Source organism: Myodes glareolus, chromosome 8 (genome assembly GCF_982192425.1).
Source record: "Myodes glareolus chromosome 8, mMyoGla1.1, whole genome shotgun sequence".
NCBI classification, from domain to species: domain Eukaryota; kingdom Metazoa; phylum Chordata; class Mammalia; order Rodentia; family Cricetidae; genus Myodes; species Myodes glareolus.
In genome coordinates, this window is record NC_142033.1 from 75,169,877 (window position 1) to 75,197,039 (window position 27,163).

At 39.4% G+C, this 27,163-nt stretch overlaps 2 protein-coding genes across 3 annotated transcripts in view; one reads left to right on the plus strand and one right to left on the minus strand.

The window, feature by feature from the left end:
- Positions 1 to 16,643, minus strand: part of Morc2 (MORC family CW-type zinc finger 2) — a 41,106-nt gene extending 24,463 nt beyond the window's left edge. Inside the window, exons 1-4 of one of the 2 annotated variants that reach the window (XM_048449973.3) lie at positions 16,264 to 16,643; positions 15,415 to 15,863; positions 6,503 to 6,556; positions 4,847 to 4,881 (exon numbers count right to left, since the gene is read on the minus strand). In XM_048449973.3, the coding sequence (XP_048305930.1) occupies positions 4,847 to 4,881; positions 6,503 to 6,556; positions 15,415 to 15,482 (157 nt within the window). In that variant the 5' untranslated portion in view covers positions 15,483 to 15,863; positions 16,264 to 16,643. Of the gene's footprint in view, positions 1 to 4,846; positions 4,882 to 6,502; positions 6,557 to 15,414; positions 16,074 to 16,263 lie in introns of those variants that run through there. The other variant, XM_048449974.3, reaches the window with a different exon arrangement.
- Positions 16,644 to 16,931: 288 nt separating this feature from the next.
- Tug1 (taurine up-regulated 1) lies at positions 16,932 to 26,057 on the plus strand (the record flags this gene model as incomplete). The annotated part of the gene is made up of 3 exons (XM_085691408.2): positions 16,932 to 19,313; positions 20,258 to 21,020; positions 22,607 to 26,057. A coding segment is annotated over one exon (441 nt), but the record flags the coding sequence as incomplete, so codon positions are not given.
- Between the last annotated feature and the right edge of the window lie 1,106 nt (positions 26,058 to 27,163).

A 27,163-nucleotide genomic window follows, 5' to 3' on the forward strand; every position in this document is an offset into this window, starting at 1 on the left:
TTTCTAGGCCTGTGTTAGGGTAAAGGAGTCACGCTATTTTAGCAGTTATCGCTTCAACTATGGGCTCAAGTTCTCCTAGTTCAAGGATTTATCTCAAAGCTTCTTTTTTGTTTGGCTTTTTGTTTTTGTTTTATGGGACTACAGAGATGACTCAGTGGTTAAGAGCACATACTCTTTTTGCAGAAGACCCAAGTTCAGTCACCAGGAACCATATTGAGTTGCCCACAACTACCTGTAACTTCAATTCTAGAGGATCTAATGCTGTCTTCTTGCCTCCATGTATACCCCCACATGTGGTATATGTGTGTGCGCACACGCACAGAGAGAGAGAGAAAAATATTTTTAAAGTAAGTTTCTTAATTCAATTTACAGTATTGTAAAACCATAAGAGTCCAGGTTGGTCTTGAACTCCCCAAATAGTCATAACGATTAAACTGATCCTCCTGCCTCTACTTCCTGATGGTAAGGATTAACAGTAAGTGCTACAATACCCAGTTTCTTACTGTCTTGACTGTTTATCTGTCCGTAACCATTTGTAGTGTGCCATTTCTTCAATAAGATATTAGGTTCTGAGAGCAAAGGCCTCATCTCATCCTCTGGACTTTCCCCACAACAAATAGACAGCACACTGAGCGCTCCATTTATAATCTAACTTTCTTAAATTTCCTTGCTAAAATTTACCCAATGAAGATGGTAGAAGGGAATAAAGACGATCTTTCCTTTATAACTTCTTAGAAAGACCACTATGAGGATGTATTCCTTCAACATCACTTGAAGTAGAGGCTCATGTTTCTTTATCTTCTGGGTAATGATGTGAATAGTCAGTTTCTTTGAGAGGTAACTGCCAGCACTCCTGCATGCACACTCAGCTATGGCTTGGAAAGGTGGCACCATCTAGGAGATTTAGCAATCATCATCTTGAAGTCTTACAATACTACTTTTTCCTGTTACTTTCCTCTAAGACTAGAAAGTTACATAGTGTGACTCTGTCTAAAACTCCCAAAACAACAACAAAAACAACAACAATCCAAAGTATTTCTACCACTTTGGCAGCCTTTTCTACAGACAATTTTCAGAATTTTGGTGAATATCTGATAGGTAGGCTTTATAAATACTTTCTTTTTTCTCCAAAATAATTTACTCTAAGTCCTTTGTCTTATCTAGAGACTCTTCCTAACAATACAACACTAAAGGTTCTGTGTTTATTCCCACTTATCCAATGATTCCATGAAGAGGGTTATCTAGTAACTGTATATTCCACATAAACAGACTTTCAAAACTGTATATTCCACATAAACGAACTTTTTGAGCATGTACTCAAAATGTGACCGAAAAAATCTTTCAGATTTAGAAAAGAATGTCAATAAAATATATCACAATAGCCAAATTGGGTTTAAGAATTGTCTTCTATTCTCTTATTCAAGTTTTTAGGATCAAAACGATCAAAAAGGTGTTGCTATAAATATTGAATGGGCAGAAAACAAATAAAAAACCAACTGACAATAACTAAAAACTCTTTCAGTGTCACCACAACTCTAGGACAAAGATGATCTTACAATATAAAAGGAAAACCAACTGAGTAAAACAGTAGAGGATGTCACAGCATCCAGTTTTAAGCCTAACATTCCAAAAAGATGTTTTATAATGGCTTTTGTCAACTTGACTACATCAGGAATTAACTGGAATCCAGATATGGAGGGCAGATCTGTGAGGGATTTTCTGCTTGGTTTGAAGTGGGTAGATTCACTTCTTATCTGGATCTTTGAGGAAGGAAGACACTGTCTTGATGTGGCAGGAAGATACACCTTTAATCTGAGCCACACCTTCTGCTGGAAGCCTTTATGGGGCAGGGAAGAAGGAAGCTCTCTACATCATAGCCTGCTTGCCCCCACCTTGCTAGCCCATCCATTCCTTCACTAGCATTGGAGCCTACCTCTTTGGGATTCCAGCATGTACTGAATACTAGCTGAGAAGTCCAGCTTTGTGCACTGAGCACCTAACTACTGGATTCTTGGACAGTCAGCAACTGTTTTAGATTAGCTGGACTGAAACCTGTAAGTCACTCCAATAAATCCCTTTTCTATATGTAGAGATTCATTTTATAAGTTGTTACTCTAGAAAACCCTAATACAAATTTTAGTACCAAATCTGGCTCTAGAACAACAGTAGAATAAAGGATGAATCTTTTAAGTATCTGTATCAGGCTTTTCAATTTGCCAAGCCTCTCCAATTATCCCTTCTCCCAGGAGTTCAAAGAGTACCGAAAGCCCATGGTGTGAACCATATAGTGAGATAAATGCTTTAGATTATCCTGGTTCACCAATTGTGAGTGGGAAAGAATTTGGGGACCCTGTATGTGAAACTTTATAAAGTTTGGGGAAAAATAAGGAAAATGATCATGCTGGTTGGTTGCTTAATTTATATCTGGGTGAACTGACAAAGCATAGGGATGAGCTCTGTGACAAAAATCAATCAACTTCTAGTATCTCAGAATTTTAGTGATAAAACTGACCAGTTCTAGATGCACAAAAACAGTCTAAAAGTTTCTAAGTATGGCCTAGAAGAGAATCGTCTGTCCAGCAGCCACAGAGCTCAAGTTGTAGAAAATCAAGCTGAAGCCCTCATTATAAGGCTGGCTGAATTACAGAGAAAACTCAAGTCCCAGCCTCAGATGGTATCCACAGTTAAAGGAAGGGCATTAGTTGGTGGAAACTGGGATCCTATAACTTGGGGTAGAGATGTATGGGAGTAACCTACTGAAGCTGAGAACTCTGAATTCTCAGATTCTCAAGGGGTTTTTCCCCCCTCACCTCAGGAAGTAGTACCCTCAGTACCACCCCTTGAAATACTGCCAATTTCAACTTTGACTGAGGAAATTAATCCCTCGTTGTCTGCTAAACCAACAGTGACTTCCTCTGAAGGAGAAATGGCCAGATGGGAGATTGTTTACTAATTCATGGGCTTAGAGCCAATGGATTGGCTAGATGGTCAGGGATTTGGAAAGAATTATGGAACCAGGTGAGAAAGACATCTGGGGAGGATGTATGTGCATAGATCTCTCCAAATGGGCAAAGAATGTGAAGATACTTGTGTCCCATGTAAATGCTCATCAAAAAGTGACTTCTGCTGAGAAGCTCAATAATCAAGTAGATAGGATGACCCATTCCGTGGACAGTAGCCTCTTTCCTCAGCCATTCCTATCATTGACCAATGGGGTCCATGAACAAAGCGGCCATGGTGGCAGTGATGGAGGTTATACTTGGGCTCAACAACATGGACCACAACTCACCAAGTAACTTGGCTACAGCTACTGCTTGCTGAGTGCCAGATATGACAACAGCAGAGACAAACATTGAGCCCCAGATATAGAACCATTCCCCAGGGTGCCCAGACCACCTGGTGACACACTGACTACATTGGACCATTTCCTCCATAGAAAGAACAACACTTTGTCCTTACTAGAGTAGATGCTTATTCTGGTTATGGGTTTGCCTCTTCTGCTTTTCCTCCTTCAGGAAAAGAACCAAGACCTGCTGAAATGCTTGCCAAGGGTGGAGGAAATACAGGATGGTGTTAGAGGAAGGTAGTTATCAGCTAAGGCCACATGACCAATAACAGAAACAAGGATCATAGTTGTCATAAGTATTGCATTTTGTTTAAAATGTGTTTATGCGGGTATGTGTTTTCTTTCAATTTCCTTCTTGTGATATAAGTTTGAGATACTAAAAAAACACCCCCCAAGGGACACTGTCACCTATTATAGATTTATAATGCATTTGTGGTTATACAATGGATAGTTATATCAAGTTAGGCATAATTATGACCTGGTTAAATATATAATGTATTTCTAATTACATGTGAGATAATTATATTTAGGCATTATTATGACCTGGTTATTGTCTTCACTTAGAAATAATTACAACATAGAGATATGAGTGTATGTCAAGTTGACAAGGAGTGGACTTGTGATGACTACTCTTGGTTGTCAACTTGAATACATGTGGAATTAACTGGAATCTAGAAATGGAGGGTACACTTGTGAGAGATTTTCTGCTTGAAGTGAGTGGATTCACTTCTTATCTGGACCTTTGAGGAAGGAAGACACATGCCTTGATCTGGATCTCGAGGCAAGAAAACACACCTTTAATCTGGGCCACACTTTCTGCTAGAAGCCTATATAAGGGCATGAAAGATGGAAGCTTTTCTCTTTGCTTGCCTCTACCTTGCTAGCCCATGCATTCCTTCACTGGCATTGGAGCCTACCTCTTTAGGATTCCAGCACGTACTGAAGACTAGTTGAAATATTCACCATTGTGGACTGAGCAACTACTGGGTTCTTGGATACTCTATTCACAGCTAGCTATTGTTGGATTAGCTGGACTGAAGCCTGTAAGTCATTCTAATAAATCCCATTTTTATATATATTCCCTCTATATATAGAGATTGTGTGTGATTCATTCTGTAAGTTCTGTTACTCTAGAAAAGCCTAATACATGATCTCAGCATCTCTATAAACCAATTACCAGCGATTTTCTGCAACTGGCACCAGCAACTTTCCAGGGAAAAACCTCTGCTACCAGGAGTAGTGAAGGATTAATTTCAACAAGACCCTGTCTTCCAGAAAGATGACTAACACTGGATCATTGTACTTCCTACTACTCTATTCCAGCACCCTCTTAAAGCTAGGAGCTTTAAGAGTTCTAAGACATATGGTTCGAAGACATATGTGGTTGGATCTGCCCCATTTCTACCTAGAACATGAAGAAATTCTGTCATCTCCAGACTCCAGAAGCCAGTTATTTCCTACTCACTTCTTAGGCAATAATAGATCTAAAGTCTGGCTTACCAGCATAAATGTCTATTCTGGTGGCATCAGCATCTCTGCAAAAGGAAAAAAAAAAATCTGAGATACAGATGAGACTATAAAGCATCAACCAGCAAAATACACAGTATTTTAAGAGTACTGCATATTATTTTGAATTCGAGCTATGAACAATTCATATATTTAAATATATATATTAAAGTTTTGTTTTTATACTTGACCACACAATTTCCTTAACATATCTGTGAAATATTTCAAGCACTCCAAATTTATTAAGATGCATGACACACAGGACCTGGGTACAGTTTTAAGAGTCTCATACATCCTGGTATCCCCAGGCTCACTCTGACTGAGGAAATTAATCCTTCATTGTCTGCTAAACTAGCAGTGACTTCCTCTGGAGGAAAAATGGCCAGATGTAGGATTGTAGTTAAACAATGTGTCATCTAGTACATTTCCATGAGCAGGTGACAAGAATATAGCTAACAAAAGCAATAATAAAAGTCAAGTATAGTAACACACATCTATAATGGCAACACTCTAGAGACTGAGGCAGGAGGATCTTGGGCTATACAGTAAGGCCTATCTCAAAAACACAAAAAGTACTAACAGTATAAATCAGTTGTACAGACATTAGAAATTACAAGTAAATTCACTAACTGAGGAAGTTTCATATTCTACTATCAACTCTTACCCTCTTCATCCTTCATTATGTCAGCACTAGTCAATAAGCATCTAAATTTTAGAGTTTACATTCACTAAAACCAAGACAATATTTTGTTACTATAACAATAAATAGGATCTTTGTGAACAAACTCAAACTTTTACTTGGTCTTACATAGGAATAGTCTTCCAATGCTAAAAACACATCAGAGTGCTGAAACATGATTGCTTCCAAATACTGCTGCTAACAATGGCCAGGCGGTGATGACACACACCTTTAATACCGGCACTCGTGAGGTAGAGGCAGGCGGATCTCTGTGAGTTTGAGGCCAGCCTGGTATACTAGTTTCAGGACAGCTAGGACGGTAATGCATAAAAACCCAGTCTCAAAAAAATCAAAATAACAAAACCAAAAAAACGCATAGTGGCACATGGCACACAGCACATGAGAGGCGGAGGTCAGTGGATCTCTGTAAACATTAATTAGTCTACTCTACACAGTGAGTACCAGGCCAGCCAGAGTGAGGTACTGTCTCAAAATAATAACAAAAAACCCACAATGGAAGATACTGACTAAAGAGTAATCACTTGTAATAAAATAACTATTTGGGAGAAGATGCAGAAATCTGGCCTAGTTTTAAAGACATTCAGCAGTACAGTGTCTTGGCAACACAAACTAATACTCTAATCTATGTGTCCAATTAGTTTGACTCTCCAGGTACTATCTTAAATCCCTACTTCTCACAATTATCAGATGCTGATACACAAGGGAAGGTGGTTTGGAAATGGTAAGTTTCCTATTTTTAGGTTGGAACACAAAGAGCAATGAATGAATTTAAGGTAATCAAGAAAGTGTCAATTACTGTGATAATAAAAATACTTTTTGCTAACGAGTCTCTTAGGGAGTTGCAACATATACAACAAAAACATCTTTCTCTCAAGTCATCAGAAAGCAAAGGTCATGATGATCCATAAAGCTCTCACTCTAAGTAATTAAGAGGCTGGAAGACTACATACCTTGCATTATCAACCAGTTCAGCAAGAGCACCAAACAAGAATTCATGAGTGGTTCTGAAATAATACATTTTAAGAGTTAACAAAAGAATTATGAACTGAGCTATGAGTCTTAAGGTTATAAACATTTAAAAGGTTTAGAAAACATCTAAAATCCACATGTGCATTACTGATGTAACTACTAAATGTAAACTTCTCCATAACACAAGCCTTTCTAGAGCTGTTCCCCACAAATCAAGCCCTGCCATTTACTCAGAAATGTTTAGTTTTCCTATTATTAATTGAAAACCCACCTTATAAAGAACCTTGAAATTTTTACATGTACTATTAAAAGTAGTGATAGTCTGAAAAAAAAAGCCTCTATTTTATCTTTCATTGATTTAACCAGTTGTCAGTTTCTGTACAGGAGGAATTGTAACAACTATAAACATACATCTTTATAAGTAAGTATCTTGATTCTGAATAATATGCTAGGTATGTTCACTAAACCCAAACTTTCAGAAGCTTCCATGAGATAATCATTGAAGCCTCTCCTTAAAAAGTTATTTTTTCCTTGGACACCGAGAAGACCATACCAAATTCCAAATTCTTATCCCTACGGGAGAATCTTTCTTCCTTCCTTCCTTCCTTCCTTCCTTCCTTCCTTCCTTCCTTCCTTCCTTCCTTCCTCCCTTTCTTTCTTTCCTCTCTCCCTCCCTCCCTCTCTCTCTCTCTTTCTTTTAAAAGGATCTTAGTCAAAGACCTGGTTTTAGCCAACATCTGAGAAAGTTAAAATGACCTGCGTTATCTCTCGCTCTGAGAAGAGGGATTTCCTTTACAAGCTGCACAAAGCCTATGTGTCTCCCCTTTTCCCTAGGACAGCTCACACACAGGTATTAATAACAAAAATGCTAAAAGGCATGCTCAATTTACACTTTCTTAAGTTGTACAATTTTCTACAACAGTCTTCATTAACTATAAAGAGGAATAGGTAGATATAGAACCATCCAGAAAATTGGTTTGATTTTTAAAGGAAATACAAAATTATAGACACAAACTATAATCAACTCTCAAATTTTTTCTTGCTTTTTCAGATTTAGTCAATAATCAAAATGGCATTTTCTAAATATTTAGATTGAAATATAACACTAGTACCCAGCATTTAGGATCTCTGACCACTGACGATATTGTTTTAAACTGTGAACCATTTGTTTACAAAAACTCCTAACTTAACTGTCCAGGAAAACTGATTTTCTTCAAAGTTATTCTTCAGCTTGTTTGTTTGTTGTTTTTTTTATTTTTTTAGCTTGTTTGTTTTTTAAACTATAAACTTTTAATAAATAAAACTACCTCTTCCTAGAAGTTTTTGAAAGATATTTTCCCCATGAGATCAGTGAATATATCTATTGCTAATCCAAAGGCAGTAGAACTAAGAAAGATGTTACAGCAAAATGTAGACATTTTCTTTATCACCAATTCACTTATGGAATGAAGCTCAAATTCTTCCAGATAAAATTCAAATATTAAGTACTTGACATGGAAGAATCAAACTTCTAAAAGAAACCTTGCCTTAAAAAGTCATCTCTTTATTATAAATATTTAAGTGAGTGTTCACACTTATGATAGCAATGCCTGCAATCCCAAAAGCCTATAATGACATCATTCAAAAGGTAGTAAGATGAAGAACTCAAGGCCTGCGGGGACTATGTAGCAAGATATTATAAAAAAAATTATGTAAATTTCAAAATTATTACTTTTTTAAAAAAAAGACTTATTTATAACTATGTATATAGTGTTCTGACTGCATGAATACCTCTAGGTCAGAAGCCACTATGTGGGTGATGGGAATTGAACTCAGGTCCTCTGGAAGAACTGTCAGTGCTCTTAACCTCTGAGCCATCTCTCAGTCTCTTGAAATTATTGCTTTAAATTTGCCAAACTATCAGTTGGAAAAAGAATGCCCCATGTACTCCACTTGTTTTTGTATAGGGCAGTGGTTCTCAACCTGTAGCTCACAGCTCCTTTGGTAATCCTCTATCTCCAAAAATATTTATATTACAATTCCTATCACGCAAAATTACAATTATTAAGGAGCAACAAAACTAATCTTATCACCACAACATAAGGAACTGTATTAAAGAGTTACAGCATTAAGAAGGTTGAAAACCACTGGTACAGGGAGAGGGCTGGTGATACAGGTCTGTGGCACAGTTATTTGTCTAGCATGCATAGGCGTTAGATTTAATCCTCATGGGAAAGAAAGAGAGGGGGAGAGAGAGAGAGAGAAAGAAAGAGGGAGGGAAGGAGAGAGAGAGAGAGAGAGAGAGAGAGAGAGAGAGAGAGAAACAAGCAGGCAGATACACAGAGAGGCAGGTTGGAAAATTAAGATAAATTGTTACAGATAATGTAAATTAAAAGCCAATCTGGGCAGTGGTGGTGCATGCTTTTCAGCCTAGCACTTGGGATGCAGAGGTAGGCAGATCTGTGAGTTCGAGGCCAGCTTGATCTACAGAGTGAATTCCAGGACAGTCAGAGCTGTTTCACAGATAAACCTTGTCTTGAAAAACAAACAAAAAAAGTCAATCTAGAGACAGAGGACATAACTCAGTATCTGAGCACTTGCATACCATGTATAAGGCCTAGGTTAGATCCCTAGTACATAAGACAAAAAAGTCAATCTACAGCCAGGCATAATGGCACACAACTGTAATTCCATAAAGCTGAGGGACAACAATAACAAGTTTTAGGTAAGCCTAGGCTATATAGCTAGATTATCTTTAGAACAGATTTCTTGCGGGGACTCTGCTTTGAGCAGTGGCTGTCTCAGTCACTAAGGTTTCTCTAAGGTGCAACCACTGCAGTTGAAAATTACCCAATACCATGATGACTTGAAACACAGTCAGCACTGGAAAGTTTTGACAGTCTCTACAGAGACCGAATTTTTTTTTTTTAAAGAAGGGAATCTAATATTTATTCTCAAGCTTTCAGTCATCTTCCTGTCTGGTGTAAGTCATAAAATTACATCAAATTAGTTTTCTATACAATCCAGACTGGTGTGTAGAAATATAAACTAGAAACTCTATTTTTAATCATTTTCATTTATTTAAACAAGAACACGTTTTTATTGTTTTTGTTTTCTTTTGGTTTTTTGAGACAGGGTTTCTCTGTGTATACCTGGCTGGCCTCAAACTCACTCTGTAGACCTGGTTGGCTTTGAACTAAGAGATCTGCCGCCTCTGCACCCCAAGTGATAATATTAAAAGACATGCACCAATATCACCTCACTTATGAACATATTTTTTAACATAAGTTAGTGAATCTCAAAAAAAAAACACCGATGTATGGTAAAAAAAGCATACTAGACTAAGAATAAGAGTATAACTTGCATCAGAATGTTGCATATAAAACTGATAAAACAGAGTTCAAATTCTTCTGGCTTAAAAGAAAATGACGTTTCTAGGCTGGGCATGTAACTCAGCTGGCACGGTGATTGACTAACACGTACAACATAAAACTAGGTTTGGAGTATAAGTTTAAAGTCCTAGAACTCAGAGGTGAAGGCAAGACTATCAGTTCAAGGTCATCCTTGGCTACTTATCAAGTTTAAGGTTAGCCCTGGCTACAAGAAACCTTATTTAAAAAAAAAAAAAAGAAAGAAAGAAAGAAAGAAAGGAAGGAAGGAAGGAAGGAAGGAAGGAAGGAAGGAAGGAAAAGGTTTCTGGCTTCTGGTTATGAAACTGTAAACAAGAATTATGGGGACAATAATAACACCCTTTGCCACAAGAACAAAAAAAAACTGTAAAAAGCACCATGTACTTCCAACTGTTTCAGATAAAAAATGAGACATTGAGAATCTATTAAGAAGATATTAAAAGGGCAAGCATAAAGCACTTCTAGCTAAAATTTCACTGTACTTTATGTAAAGTTTAGGAATGTGCTTTGTACATATAAGATCTAAGAAAAAAAAAATCCCAAATCTTGTTGCTAGCAGTATCGTTAGTATTTTATACATACATATTTCAGATAACCTAATAGATACTAAATGTAGCTAGAATATTTTTGTATGGTAGCAAACATCATTAAAGGGCCTCCTGTGCTTCTGGTAAGGTCAGAAAAAAATACTCAGAATCTTCTGAGATAGATGGAGCTTAAAGATGTTAACATCATTGTTCTAAATAATCCTTAAAAATCATAAAATACACACAAGCATGAAGTTCCTTTTTTGCCAAATATTTCAAAATGTACACTTGCTGCCGGCTAGCATTTGAGATATAATTAAATATTTTAAAAGACATTTCTCAAGTCAGGCAAGGTGATGTACACCTTTAATCCCAGCACTCAGGTGGAGGCAGGTGGATCAGTTCTCTGTGAGTTGAATCTAGCTTGGTCTATCTGGTCTATATAGTGAGTTCCAGGGCAGCGGCAGCCAGGGCTACATAGAGAGACCCTGTTTCAAATTTAAAAAAGAAAACAAGGGGGCGGGGCTGGAGAGATAGCATACTTAACCACTCATCTAGAGGACCTGAGTTCAATTCCCAGCAACCATACGGTGGCACACAACCATCCATAATGATATCTGGTGCCCTCTTCTGGCATGCAGGCAGAACACTGTACACATAATAAATAAATCTTAAAAAAAAAAAAAAAACAAACTTCACAGACCTAAATATCATTTGTATCTTATCTGAAGTCAACTAATCGAGAAAACACAAAGGGTTTTAAAACTCTGATGCTTCCAATTGATTTAACCACATGTGATCCAAAATAGTTTTGCAGTTCAGCATTTCCTGAATAAAATCAAATGTAAATTTGCTTGTTATGTAATGAAAATGGTTCCTCTATGTAGACAAACTGAATTTAAAAGAAAAAAATGTACACAAGCTCATAACAATGAGAGCTTTTGCTGAATTTTTGAATATGCTGACAATAGTTACTTGCCATAATTAGTACAGAATAAAGCTAGCATGTGGGCACATGCCTTTCACCCTAGTACTGGGGAGGTAGAGGCAAGCAGGGATCTCTGTGAGTTCAAGCTGAGAAACTGTAGAGTTATTTTACATTCAAATAGTGTGTGTGTGCACATACATGCATGCAAACAAATATGATTGTCCTACATTTCAGCAGTCTTCTAAGTCATATGAAACACAAGCCTCTGACTTCATAGGCCCCTGTACATTCACTTCTCATATGGAGAAAACCACCCAGAAATACCATATGCCAAACGTAAGTCTCAGAATGTTCCAAGAGTAATAGACAAAAAATAGTCACCTTATACTTAAGCATTCTGATTACCTGACTACATAAAAGTATATCAAATGATTAAGATACAAATCTTAAATTAAAAAGATATTCCTCTTAGGCCAAAGGAACCACTACTATAACAAGAATAGCAGCTACGAAACCAACTACCAAAGAGCTTAAAACTCCTTTGCTGTGGAAACCCTAGTCTGTATAATCCCATAAAAAGCAGTGTATACTATTAGAAGAAACTAGATTTCTTTTTCAGACTATCAGCTATAACCAAGAATAATCATCAATAGTAAGTATCATAGGATCTAATTTTCACAAAAATTAAGACCTGTTCACTCTTTGCAACATATACTTCTGAATGTATCTGCCTAGGGACCGAAGATGGCTGACTCAATGGTTTAGAGCACATGTTGCTCTTGCAGAGGACTCAGGTTCAATTCCCAGTTCCCACAACCACCCCTAACTCCATTTCCAGGGAATCTGATGCCTTCTTCTGAACTCGGAGCATATCAGGCATGCACATAATACATATATACATACATACATACATACATACATACATACAGGTAAAACACTCATACACATAAAAAATAATCTTTAAAAATTGTCTAATGTCTAACATCAATGAGCAGGCTACATTAGATTTTAGTCTAGATAAAACAGCATAAAGAATAAACACCACTTGATTGTTATTTGGCATAATCCTCAAATACTATATTAGCTCCATCTTACAAATGAAAAAAAAACAAAACTGAAGCTCAAAAAAGAAGCATTGAGTTTGAGAGTTTCTAAGTACAGGCTTTTCACCACAAAAATTTCTACCCCTCGAGTTCAGGCTCTGCTTGCAAGCCTAATACAAAATAAATAAATAGATAGATAAATAAATAAATAAATAAAATGTTTTTATTTCACAATTCAAAATATAGTTAATATTGGTGTAGTATCTGAAATTGTCTGGCATTTTTAAGATTTTAACAGAATAAAGCAGGTACCATAAGATCAATCTTCTCTTAAGTTGATTTATTGAACCACTCAACATTCTACTAACACACGTAGATTTTTTTTTTTAAATTTTAGTTTTCTCTAATAATGAATTTCCAATCAAGTCATAATGACCAAGAAACAACAACAACAACAACAACAACAAAAACTCTTAAAATTAGTTACTAACAGAAAACTTAAGTTGAGGGTCCAGAGTGGTGGCTCTCAGCACTCAAGAGGCTGAGGCCTGAGGATCAAGCCTAGCTTGGGCTACACAGTACAAGCCTAAGTAAAAGAAAAAAAATTCTCATCGTGTGTCGTGTACAGTTAATATTTTCTTAAGGTAAGACTAGACACATTCAAAGCAGATTCACGTCAAAGATCAAATCTGTGATCCAGATAAGAAATTTCAGAGCTTCCAAACGATATGCTAATGTTACATTCAAGCAAGCACTAGTTCCAATTCAACTCATTCAAGTAACTCAGTTTACTTCTTTGCTTTGGCAGTGTCCACATACTGTTAATAATCCATAATCCTCAGAAGCTTAATAAAATAAACCAAAATGAAAGACTTATAAATCAGGAAGCTAAGTCCTCTGCCTTACAGACAAGAAAACAAAACCTTCAAGGTAACATCAGCCAGCACTGCATAATGGTTAAAAATACTAAGCATACAAGCCCAAATCTGGGTACCGTTAACTTGCCTCTGCAGCCTCTCTGTAAATCATAAAACAACTTAATCTCTTAGAGTCTCAGTTTTCTCAAACACAAAACAAAAATAAGGGTCAACCTGTAAGTTTAAGCAATGAATTGTTTATACTACTGCATAAGTCTATAGTGATGCTGGAACAAGACAGATTTTGAAGGTCAATTTTCAAAGGTCTTCCAAGTTTCTTAAAATCTGTAATTCCAAATTTGCCCTGACAGTCCAAAATTCAAATCTGATGCGTGCTGACATTTATAGCACACAATCAGCCATGAACTTTTAGATAGTGTACTTCATCTGCTTGTTCTTAATAAGTAGCTTAAATATAAAGAACACTGATGCCAGGCAATAGTGGTGTATGCCTTTAATCCTAGCACACGGGAGGGAGATAGATCTCTGTGAGTTCAAGGCCAGCTTAATCTACAAGAGATAGGAGACAGTCAGGACTGTTACACAGAGAAACCCTATCTTGAGAAAACAAAAAAACAAAAATCAACAACAACAACAAAAAAAACGCTGAAAGCATAGCCAAAGGCTGTGCTAGCATCTTTAATTAGTGACCAAGGTTCCAGATTCACAATCTGTGTTCAAGGTAATCTCTGTATCGTACCATTTCTAAACCGATCCAATTCAATTTAAAAAAAAAACCACTTCCAAAATGATGCAAAATAATAAAACCTCTCAGCATTAGACAAGCCACTGCTTAAAGAAAAAACAATAACAACAACAAAAACCAACCAAGTTTTTGCTTGGTTGGTTGGGTTTTTGGAGGGAGGGCAGTTGGTATTGTTTTGTTTCTGTTTTGGTTTTTTGAGACAATTTTCTCTGTGTAGTCCTCGCTGTCTTGGAATTCACAGAGATCCCCCTGCCTCTGCCTCCTGAGTACTGTACTGGGATTAAAGGCGTACACCATCACTGACTGGCTCAGAAAAGATTTTTTAAACTATTATGAAATCACAATAGACTAAAAAATCACTGCACTATGCACTATTACAGGATAACTGAAGTCTACGCTTGATAATCTGCAGGTGTCTCTTCACTAACTGGACCATTTATTTATTTAGGTCTTAACTCCTCATCCCAGTGCTTTAATAGAATACTTACCTTGTACTCAAAAGTCACAGGTGAATGTTTTTGACTTGTTTTTGACCCTACAAGGTAACTTAATGAAGGGTTTTAAGAACTGACCCTCGCTTGATGTGGTAGAGCACTCCTTTCATCTAGCATTTGTGGGGGCAGAGACAAGCAGATCTCTATGAGTTCCAGGACAACCTGGTCTATATAGTGAGTTTCAGAACAGTCATGGATATGTAGAGAGACCCCGACTTCAAAATAAATAAATATACCAACCCTAAAATACTCCACACTGAATTATAATGATGTAATCTCTTCACTTACTCAAGAACCATGAAAATAGCATGATTCTGTGCTTTCATGCATTTTGGGGCAAGACTATCTAAACCAAGGGTTTTAAAGAATTCTCCACTCTGCTTAGCATATTCAAACGATATTGGATATACTGCCAATTTGCCAATAAATACATAAAGGCAATTGTTTGCTGAAAAAAATAACAGCTTTCTTCTTCCAAGTTGGTCATTTACGTGTCACCATCATCATCTTGTTGTCAGAAACACTTGTTATAAACCCAATTGTCTAGGCTGTCACTAAAGATGTACAACAGTTGACACCAGATAGTCCAAATGTTGGCGATCCCTTGTTGGACTCCTATCAAACAGATGAGATAACTGAACATACTGACTTCATATAAAGTGTGCATTTAGAAAACTGTGATCCAGTAAGTGAAAATCATTTTCTTCTAGATTAGCAACAAATATTTCACTGATCTCAGTTCTTCAATGGGGCTCAGGACATCCAGTGACACATCTCACTCCAATGACACATGCCAAAGGATAAAAAAGTAAAATTTTCTGGAGAAATGATTTCCATATTAACACCAAGGAGTTACTGGTTACCTCAGTGCCATCTACAGGATACTTACGAATTTGTGTGCAGATATTCAAAGGTTAGTTGAGCTCGGTTGAGACTGCTGTAATTGGTGAAGGCCATGACTGCAGTGAATCTCCAGTCTTTGCCCGTTAACAGGGGAGAACATAGAACGGAACAGGCTTTCCCAGGGGTCGGTTCAGTCAAGGGTAAATTTGTGCTTCTTAGTGACTCATAGAACAAAATTTCCCGACTATCTAAAATATTGTCAGATATTTGAAATTGCAAGTGATGTAAGTATTTCAGTGACTATGATGTAATATTTTTGGAAAGAACTACATCCTAAACCTACAGTCCTTAAGAGCAGCAAGCGTTGTCGAGTGTCCTTCATGCAATTCCCAACACGCATCCGGAGAGAATGGTTCGGAATGGTCTTCCAAGCTGGCGGTTTATTGCGGCTCCATCTTCACGTTCTTCGAGTCCTTTTCTGTTCTCCTAAGTTTCCTGAAGAGAACCAAGAGATTGACCTACTTCTGTCATAAAGCTGACGGTTCACCTACGTCATTACCACGGGAGGCTTCGTCACCGCCGAAGACGCTAGGCTCCTCACACAGGTGTTCCAGCGGTGGAGCGAGTGGATGTTTCCTGCCTCACCGCTTCCCAACTGGCAGGTCCTTGGTGCTGACCGACGGGTTCCTGTCCCCCCCCCCCCCCAGCCCCGTCCCCACACAGCTGGCTGGAAGGCCACAGTCACCAAAGGTGGCGAGTGGAATCACTCAGCGTGGCCCCCAGAGACGCCTCCCAGCACACCCGCCCGGATCGCCTCAGACGCGCCCTTCCCCCACCCCCTTCAGAAGCCAGCCTCGGGCTCTCTGGCCCTCCCAGGCCCGGGTCCTGCGGCCACCTCCGAGGAAATCACTCGTTCCGGATCCAGGGCAGAGAGCGGAGAGCACAGCGGCGAGCACGGCCCCCCCGGCTCCGGTCGGGCGTTGCCTGCAGCTCGCAGATGCCTTTGTCCCTCCCCGCGGAATTGGAACTCAACCACCGCGGCGCGCTCTTGGAACCATGTGCTGCCGCTGCCTCCGCCGCCGCCCGCGCGCGCCACGCCGCGCCCGAACAGATGACGACAGGGCTGGCGTCACGAGACTCGGCGCTCACGACTCGGCCGCCGCCGCCGCCGCCGCCGCCAGCGCCACGGCGACCTCGGGCACTGCTTTGTCTCCGTCAGCGCACGCAGCGCGAGCAGCCTCGCTCACTCCCGACGGCCCGGGCCTCCCAGGCCTCTCCGCCGCGCCTTCGGCCAATCACAACGCCGCGAGTCTTCCCGCCCCCGCCCCGAGACCCCCACCTTTGGATTGGCGAGCGACGCGGGCCCACGTGACCGGATCCGGCCCGCGCCGGCCCGCCCCCGTCACGTGAGGGCGCGCGCCTCTCTTCCTGCTTGCCTGACCCTCTCCGCCATTTAAAGAAACAGTACCGGGGGCGGGCCGAGCGACGCAGCCGGGACGGGAGCTGCAGCGCAGAGCGGAGGAGCCATCTTGTCTTGTCGCCGGGGAGTCAGGCCCCTAACTCGAAGAAGCCCTGGCGCGCCCTCCCCCCCTCCCCGGTCTGGTAGGGCGAAGGAGCGGGCGTGCGGTCGATCGAGCGATCGGTTGGCGGCTCTTCCTCCTGCTCTGGCATCCAGCTCTTGGGGCGCAGGCCCGGCCGCCGCGGCGCGCGCCCGGTGGCCGTTGGCGCTCGCGCCGCGTCTTTCTTCTCGTCCGCAGAACTCGGGCGGCGGCCTATGCGTTTGCGATTCGACGAGGAGTCGTCCGGGTGGTCGGCGGCGGCGGGCAGCTGCTCCGCCCCGCTCCCGGGGAGGCGGCGGGGGAGGCTGGGGTGGCCGGGGCCGGCCTGGAGGCCTGGCGCCACCCTTCCGGGCCTGCTAGGACGCAGCTGGAGGGACAGGAGGGAGCGGGAGGATGGTTGGTGGTGGGCTTTCTCCTCTGCCTTTTCCTCCTTATGCCACCTTAGCGGGGGGGCGGGAGCTCTGGCGGCTGCTCCGGGGTGGGGATTCGAGCTCCGGAGTCGGAAGATCTGGGTTTGCTTCCGGGCCTAGCCACCCGCTGGCCGAGTGACCTTAGGCAAGTCACTCTGTAATTTGTCTGCGCCTCAGTTTCCTCCTCTGCCTATCAGTGTGTGTATGGGATTGAAAGCGCTTTTACAAAAGCGTCCGTTTACAGAAAGGATGATTATCGTTTTTATTTTTTGAGTTGCGAGAAGACTTAGCAATTGCTCATTCCCAGAAGTTAAATCCGGGAACCTTTTATTGGAGTTGGAGATCGGCAGGCTCCATGAATTTGTGTGCAGAAACGTGTGGGAAAGTGCATTCTTGGGGAATGGGCGGATCCATCGATAGCAAGTTTTCAAAGGGGGCTATGACCCATAAGAGTTTGGAACAATTTTATGCCACCGGGAGGAAACTGAGGCCTACATGTCATTTGGGACCCTTCACAACCAATTTGAAGCCCCCATTTGAGTCCCTGGTATATGTGAGCTGCTTCTTAATGCATAATGGCTATTTCGGGTAGCATCATTTCACTGCTTGGCTTCTATTTTAAGCCCTTTCCTCTCACCGTAGGGTGCTTGAAGGGTGGCAGATACATGGTACAATGGCACCCAATATAAAGCAGCTACAATTAGGAGTGAATGTGTTCTGTAGTATCAAGAAATGTAATCTTTGGCCCAGCAATTGTTTTTCTGCTGCTTGTACTGGTGCCTGACTACTTTTCATTGACCATTTTTTACGACCATGATTGACATCCGTCGTTTGCTCCTATTTTGTATCCCTGGTTTGCGTGGTTGAAGTGAACAGGCTTATTTTTAAATGGTGCTGCCAAACCCAGCTAATGGTGCAGGTGGATATTTAGCAAGCGGGCTCCCTGAAGCAGACTGAACCAGACATTGGATTCCTGAGACTGTTTGGGATTATTTTTAATGGTTTGGCTTGTTTGGTTTGGTTCTTATTATTAATTGAAGGTTAACAGTCTCTGAAAAGTTTTGTTGGACTCTGACTGAACCACAAAATCAATATATTTGGAAGTAATTTGAAGCTTACCTTTTTCCTGGCCAGCCTTGTATTCTAATTGCTTGCAAGTGTGAGACTGAAATGGCCAAAATGCCGTTTTTTGTTTATTTCTGTTCATTGTCAGCTGCTTTCCTCAAATTGCAGGCCATTATCCAGCAAACACTATAAAAATGTTTGAACAGTTGCATTTCAAACATTTTCGTTTTGTGGAGTGGTGCTTATCAAGTGGTACAGCTCTCGAAGCAAGTGAACACAACATATTTAAGTGTATTTTGTATGATTAGAGGTTACCAATTCCGATATTTTATTCAAATGTATATAAAAAAATTAAGTTGACTATTCCCTTTACCAAAGGGCCAGAGACAAATGATTTCCCTTCAAGAGAAATGACTGTTTTTGGAGAAAAATGTGTTGGTCTTAGTTCTTTTGTAATTAAATCTGGATGTACCTCAAAAGACTCAAGACTGTGGTGTTAAAAGGCTTTCCTCTGGAGAAAGGAGGAGAAAGGAGAAAAAGAAAAATCAACTGGAATTTAAAAGCTTGAAATTCCGTGACAAAGCACAGATGTCCAGGATTGGAGGTTCATGAAGTGTTTGCAGTAGCTGGAGCAGATACACTTTGCCGTGTAACTGCCACTGTGGACTCCAGGTTTCCAGATTCTCAATCGCTGGACCTGTGACGCAGAAGAGCTTGTCAAGATGTGGCAGGAACTCTGGAGGTAGATGTCTTGTACTTTTCGATTTTGGAACTGTTGATTTTGCTGTGTGTAAAGAGGCAACAAGTCAACAAGCACTGCCACCAGCACTGTTACTGGGAATTTGAAGACCTGAGTTTCTGTCCAGACCCTCAGTGCAAACTGACAACACTCCATCCAAAGTGAACCTATGGTACTTACCATTTTCCAAAATTCCCCTTCCTTCCATTTCTGCTCCATTTTTGTTGTTTACTCTGGTAATGCACTTCTGTGGTTTATCACCTGGCACTGCTTTGCTATCTTCTCATATAAAAGTAAAATGCTCTCGTCTCTGTGACTTTCTTAACATCAGAAAGAAAATCTTTATAATGACTTCAATCTTTTATGTGCAAAATCTGATAAAAGTTACTTGGGTGCATTTGTTATTTTTCCATATAGCCTTGGTTTTATTCGTCTTTGCCCAAACGTGCCACCACTTCTAATGAAGCCTTTTTTAAAGCAGGGACCATAATTGCTACATTATATCTAATATTACTCTTGATAAAATGAATTCATTAGATATAAACCACACTCTTATTTCTTAATTCTAAATTTAAAAGAAAACTAGGGAACCATTTAAACACAAAAAGGAATTGAGAGCAGGTTGATCAACCAAGGCCTTAATACTGTCTTGGTCAAGATAGAACTTGTTAAAGTGAAGGTTAGGAGAGTTTTATAGGACAGGAGCATAAGACAGCATTTGGACAATACTGAGAAAGTAAGGGTAAAATTGATGTGTTACCTAAAATCTCACTTTTTGTGCCAATTGTGAAACCACTTTTCCTCCCTTTCATCTAATGGCCAGCAACCTGAAAACAAATTACTGCCCCAGAGTAGGAGTTTTAAGGCATTTCCTATTTGTTGATCCCTGAGACAGTCCGATATTACCTCTATTAGAGAACTCCCAGCATTTTTTTTACCCAACTTATTTTTTACTGACCCTGCCTCTAGCAATTTCTCTATCACTGTCTAAGCCAGGCTTGTGACTGCATATCATACAGTTGATATACTGACAGCAACCACCACCTCAGTGTTACACTCCTGTGTTTATAATTCTGTGTGCCTGTTACTTTATCTGTTTTTCCCTGCCCTTTCTAGTCCTGTGCCTCCTGATTGCTGAATCTTCACCTGGACCCTGTGATGACCTTCCTTCTGCTAGTCCATCAGCCTGCAGACCTGGTACCTGGATTTCTGTCCATGGTGATTCCTACCACCTTACTACTGAAGAAGACACCATTCCAGTGGACCACTGTGACCCAAGAAGCATTCAGCCATCATGATGTGACCTTTACCTCCACTCCTGTTCTTCTCTGCTCAGATTCAGCACAGCCCTTTATAGTGCAGTCGAGAGTCTTCAAGCCAAATAACTGAAGCTAGTTTATCACAATAAAGGCCAAGTTTATTCCATAAATGTACAGTTCATTTCTGCAGTTAAAAGTCTTCAGAGACACATAGTAAACTTGGACCAGGGGATTTTGTGTTTTGTTTTGTTTGTGAATTGTCAACACTGTCTGAACACGGCATCATCTCTGAAAACAGCATTGGAACATACTCCACAATCTCAAATGACTGAAGTTTAATGAACTGACTAGGATCCTGTCAAGGTCACTGGACTCTTTTTTTTTTTTCCTCCTCCTTCAAATCTGTAACTGTCTACTGAATGAGAAAGCAGACATTCTGACCCATTGGGATCAAAACCAAGGCACATCGAATTCCTCATAGTATCATCTTTGGGTTACTCAGGAACCAAAACTTACCAATATAAGAAATTCTACTAAGGAATCCCTTTACCTAACCATCTCACCAGGCTTCAACCAGATTCCGGAAAAGACTTCTGATACATCAAGATAGAACCTATATGGTAATCTCCTCTGTTTATATAGCACTTTACAGGTTCAGAGCACTTTCATATAACATTTGTGTCAATTATCAACACAATCACACACCTTTTTGAAATGAGGGAAATTTAAGAATTTAAGCAATTATCCAAGGTGACACAGTAGTAGAAGGCAGTCCTTCTGACTCCCAGTCCAGTATTACCCTTGGCATTATCTTAGCTTTCATATTATGCACAGTATTAAAATGGCTGGAGACTGAAAATGTTCAAGCTTCTAGTCTATATGTTGCCCTTATAAAAGCATGATGTTTGAAGTTTAATCATGATAATTAGGCCAGAATCCCTTGATGATGTCACTAAGGTGTAGGAGCAAGCAGTCTCCATGGTGGCTGGTGATTTGGTTTAAAAAAAATTGTTAGGAAACAAGGCTATGCAGTATGAAACAAGCATTTTTACATTTTCTTATTCATTTTTATGGTCTTTCCAAGAATAGCCTCATTAACTACAGATATGCAGTTGTTCTTATTGCTTTTAAGTTTTATTAATGTTTCTAGACAGAGAAAGCTTACCAAATTAATAGGTAGAATGAGCCATTTGCTTTTATATATGTATATAATTTATAATTTTTGTTGTCCAGTGAGGTGGTAAAAAAAATGTAATATGTGACCCCACACAAACAGTTCAAAGTAGTATATTAGGGCCTCAAAGACATGCTGCAAAGCTTCATTTAGCTGTTCAGCCCAGTGTGCCATACATCATTCAAACAAAATTGCTGCAGGTTTTTGTTTATTGGTTTGCTTGCTTTTGTTTTTTCCAGTATTCTTTTTTAACAGAATGGGAAACTATTAGAACTGTCTTACCAGTGCTTAATTATCAGCAGATTGGCCTGGAGACCCCATAATAAATTCACTGTCTTTGAAACAGCCCTTTCTTATATTTTGTCCTTAACTGCTTGAATTATTGTTACATCTGAGGGTTACACATTTTGATACTTCCTTTTATGTCAAGGAAGCCTCTGAAATTCAAGGGAGAATGGGGGGAAATTGACTATTGTGTCAATTGAGTTAGCAATAACTTCTTAATAGAGTCATGTTGTAACTTTTAAAGAAATCACTTCTCAAGGAAGGAAAAGAAAGAGATAGAATTAGAGTTGTGGCCCAGTGAGATCTTACTGCTTAAGTGAAGTCATCCAACTTTGAATTTCTCAAAAGTACTATTTGCAAATTCCCAGCACTATTACAGCTTAAGTCTTGTTCCCTGGTAGTCATTTTTTAATACAATTATTTTTATCAATTCTTTGGGAATTTCATGCAGTATATTTTGATCATATTCACTAACTTACCAAAAGCTACTCCCTGTCCTCTTTCAGTTTTGTGCCCCCTTCCCCCAGTTTGTGTTGCCCAGATACTCTTGGGCACCCACTGGAGCATGGTCAACCTTTTTAGTCATCTTAGTCACTAATCAAAATTTACAGTAGACTCTTTAATTCCATCAATCAATAACATGGTCCACATCAAGGGGAGAATAAACAAATACTTTGTCTACTTTGTCTTAACATTGAGCTTGCTTACCCATATTCTGGTTCCCATGACCTATTTTTTGTGTTTCAGCATTTTGTGAACAACTTATCCTTATCACTGATTTTCCAAGGGCTTTGTGCTTATGAAGTCCTTTGAAGGAAAGCTATGTGGAAGTCCAGAGTAAAGTGAAGCTGCTCTGGAGTAGGGATCTGCAGCCTGCCACAACTATTCCTTTACCACCATGGTGACAACTAAAGGGACTTCTTTATGGAAAATTCTTCAGAAGATACTGCTGGAAACCACTGCCCTAGACAATATGTTTGACCTGAATGACATTCTGACCTTATGTGTATTTCAAATTCTATATAGTTCATATTCATTTGATGCTGAACATGTTTGGAGATGGGTATGCCTTTGTCCAGAGAATGATCATACAGCGTTGTCAAGTGAAATTTTATTAATAGCATTCCATCCAAGGTGGACTTCCTGGAGTTGGATATAGCCAGAGAGCAATTCATGTGTATCCTACACCGAAGAACCCCATTAACTTTCATAAACCTGTACCTAGTGGTACTGGAAGTATGTGGCTTGGAAGTTTTGGAACTTGGATACAGGAATGCCTGAAAGCTGGTATTGAAGCTGATGCCTCATTGAGGCCATCTTAGACCAAGTTGTTCGTTTGACCTCTCCACATTAACTATGGTACTCCACGTACAAAGGATAATCATTAACTATGAAGCAAAATCCAAATACAGTTTTTCCTAAAGGGACTTGTAACCTGATTCATTCACTGTCTCAATTTTAACTCATGTGACTAGTAATTAAACTGCTCCATGGTTTTCTGTTATTTAATAACTACTGTTTCCAGGGCTTAAAGAAAAATTAAATTACTTCAACACTTGTTATTTCTGCCTTTTCAAAATTAATTTAACTACTCACCAGTACATGGAACAGATGATCGTGAAGACATACTCTGAACATCCTTTATCATATGTGACTTAAAACATAGCTGGACAATTTTCCTCTACCTTTGAGATATTTCTTCAGAATAATATATAATGATTATTCTTCAGACCTGGTACCATCAGCTGTATGTGATGGGCATAGTTGGACACAGATTCTTTGACTCTAGGCCATGATAGCTTGCTAGACATTTCAAGTAGCATATTGTCGACCTTTTTGCTGGAAAATTAGACTAACTTGGAAAAAATAACTTGGAAAATCTATAAATGGCAGCTAAGGATTTTTTCAATATTCTTGAGTGTCTGTCTTGTTGGATATTTTAATGGAATTCCATCTGTCTCATACTATCACTTTATACTAGTTCAAAGTGACTGACTTTATTCCTTACTATGAAGTATTAAGACATTAAGATTATTTTTTGTAGAAAGGATAAAATCCCTAAATGCTGAAATCATAGTGAACAAGACTTTGTGACTTGAGAAAATCTCATTCTTCAACTTCATAGTCAAAGGGCCAACTACCATCTGCTACTCTTGAGTACATTGGGTAAACGTTGGAACTGTCGCCTTTTATAGTCTTGTTTCTTACCCTCTAACCATGGTTGTATGATTGTTGACACAAATCAGCAAATCAGATTCAGATCAGGTTATTCTAAACTCACAGTCAGCAAATCAAAATCGGGATGATTTCTGCTTTTATCTGCAACTATTATTTGTAAAGAAGAAATCACAGATTCACTTTTCTATTATGTCTACATTATTAGCTCTTTTTACTGTATTTGCAGGAAAAGAAATTACACTGCCAGTCATTCCTTCTGAATTCTGCCATACTTAATTAAAATGAGCAATCAAGAATCTAATCAGTGATTGGATAAATAGAAAAAAAACTAAAACTCAAGACAAAAACCTTATTCTAGGGCCTTGTCTACTGTCTTCATGCCTTGGAGCTCAACTAAATCTTACAACAGTGCCACCCAACCAACCAGTCTGAGGCCTTGACTTGCCTTTAAGATGATTCTTGGCCATGGGCTGTATTACAGAAGGGGAAGACTTGATTACCAAAGAACGTAGAGCCAACTACAACAAACCTGGCTCTACAATCCTGTTGCTCTCAGATGTAGCATAGACTCTAAATAGAACCTCAAGTCTGCATTGAGGATATAGCCTTCTAAGCTGACAGTTCTTGCACAGATGAGCAGGAAAATGAAAGCTGCTATACCCAACTGGCCCTTTAAGATACAAAAAAAAAAATTGTCTGGAGTAAACCCTATGGATTACCTCTGGAGGACCCAGGACAAAAGCTAATTTACAGAGCTTCATTATTAATCTGCCAGTTCTTCAAGATTATAGTTTAACTATTGGTATGACTGGCCCTGCTGAAGTTATTCTGTTTGCCAGTCTTCAGCTCTTAACCTGCCTGTTTTGACATGCTACTGCTATCATACTAACTGGCCTTGAATAATACCATCAGTTTCAGGCTCATGCCCAGTTCCATCAACGAATTTTGAATAGAAGGAACCTGTACCATACCCTACCAGAACTTAATATTCACACAGGGAGGACCATGCTGCATACTCCTTGACCAGCAACTTTAAGTAGAGAATAACCCTGCTTATTTTTAACACCTGAATCATCTATTTCATCTAACAGAAGTATATCAGGTTGAAAAGCAAGAGTGCATTGCTTTTTTTTTCCTTTGATAACTAAAATGAATGATTGACCAGGACTAAGAAATTATAAATTCACCTTGAGACATAAAGCAACACCAGAACTTGATGACTGAACTTAATTTGCAGCTAACTCAAACAGCTTCACAGATCTGTTTGCCAAGTAGGAGAATGGTTTTCCTGCTTCACATCACCAATGATAAATCTGACTTGAATGGAAACTGTATAGTGAATCCTCAAGTATGAAGCTAATGGAAATTATTCATTCATTCAAGTGATTTGTAGTTTTCCTAAGGACAGGACAGACATCGCTCCCGGTGATTTTTTTTGTTGTTGTTTTAGAATTTGATTACCAAGGAAGAAATACCAATCACTATAAACCAACTTTATGGGCAAAGATTAAGCTCTGTACCTGGCCTTATCCCTGGATGTTGTTATTTATTGCCCATTCCATCTCACTATAACAACTTCCTGAAATTTTTTGGAACCGTCTCTTCCAGTTTTCAGTCCATGTGGCTTAGACACTTGTTGAATCTTGTGCTGGACATGTTATTCCAACCTCATCAATCAGCAAAGTCCTTGACTCTAGTGATTGGTTCAGGAATGGATGCATGATTCAAGTTTGTCCAATGATAATCAGCCCTAGGTGGTTTACTCAGTTGTGGAGAAGTTCCCTTAACTTAGATGCTTTAGCTTTGTGGGAGAAAAACTCAAAACCAACAGGGCCTACTATGTTGAATGAGCCAGGCAGAAAATGAAGCCAAGGCAGAGGGAAACAGCCAAAAGAGTGAAAGACTTGAGTTCTGATGACAACATTTATGCCCCCTGGATCCAACTGTGCCTGAAGCTAGTGGTATATCCCCTGGACTTTGCAGTTATGTGAACCAATAAATAATCTTTTTGTTGAAGTTACTCTGAGTTGAGTTTCTGTTATTTAAAATTGAGTCCTGACTAATAACAGCATTTGTCAGCAATAAAGCTTGACTTCTCTAGGTTATTTGTTAAGCTCGAGGTCAAGTCCACAACAAAATTATTTTCTAAAAGAAACAGAATAATGCACTATAGAATCATAAAAATTACTGGTAGAAACTTCAAAGATTGGTTGATATATGGTTCAGCCATAAAAGAAAGTACATAGTTGTTAACATAAATAAGGTATATGTATTGTGAGTAGACATTGAAAAATGGCCATGAGACCTTAAGTTATAGAAATATATTGTGTGAACTCATTTCGAAGTGTATGCTTATCTTTGTAAATGCGTAGAAAAGTCTTATCACTGGCTTTCTTTGAGTAGTGTAGATTACACAAGATTCAACTTTAACTATTTTACACTACCACATTAAACTATTTAAAAATACGAATTTTAAAAGTAAACGCCTCCTGTTTGGCAAGTTACTTAACCCTGAGCCTCTTTGTCAAATGATTAAAAATAGCCCCTATATATCAAATCTAGTAATATAGTCTTCATTATGTAAGCTGGCAGACTGTTAAACTTTAGGAAGCTTAGAGTTTGGTAAGTGTTCCTTAGTTTTGAAAGTATACTTTAAAAGAGCTTGAGTCGTCAAAATTACAATAGCTTGATAGCTTCATTTTACATGAAGATTATTCCAGACTTAAAAGTGATGGCTAAACTACTATATCCTGATTGTATTGCTCACATCAGGCAAAGAGAAGGCAATGAATCATTTTTTAAACTCCCATGTCACTGCAGAAAAGGTCAGTAAGGCCTAACATGTAACCTGGATTTGGAGTTACCCTTAGACAAGCTCCCACGAGTGTCTTGAAGCACCGCTGAGTTCTGACAGTGTGACATTTGCATCCTGGCCTCCAGTCCACTGATGATTCTCTTCTCCACTATTAGTATACTACACATCCATTGCTCTGGCCTGCTCCAAATCTCTTCCTTCACTGACGACTCCACTCTTCCTTGAAAAAGAACACCTTCCCTTTCTGTTATTTTAGTGGGACAGTACATGACAATATGCTGACCTCATACTCCTGGCCAAAGTTTGAGCAG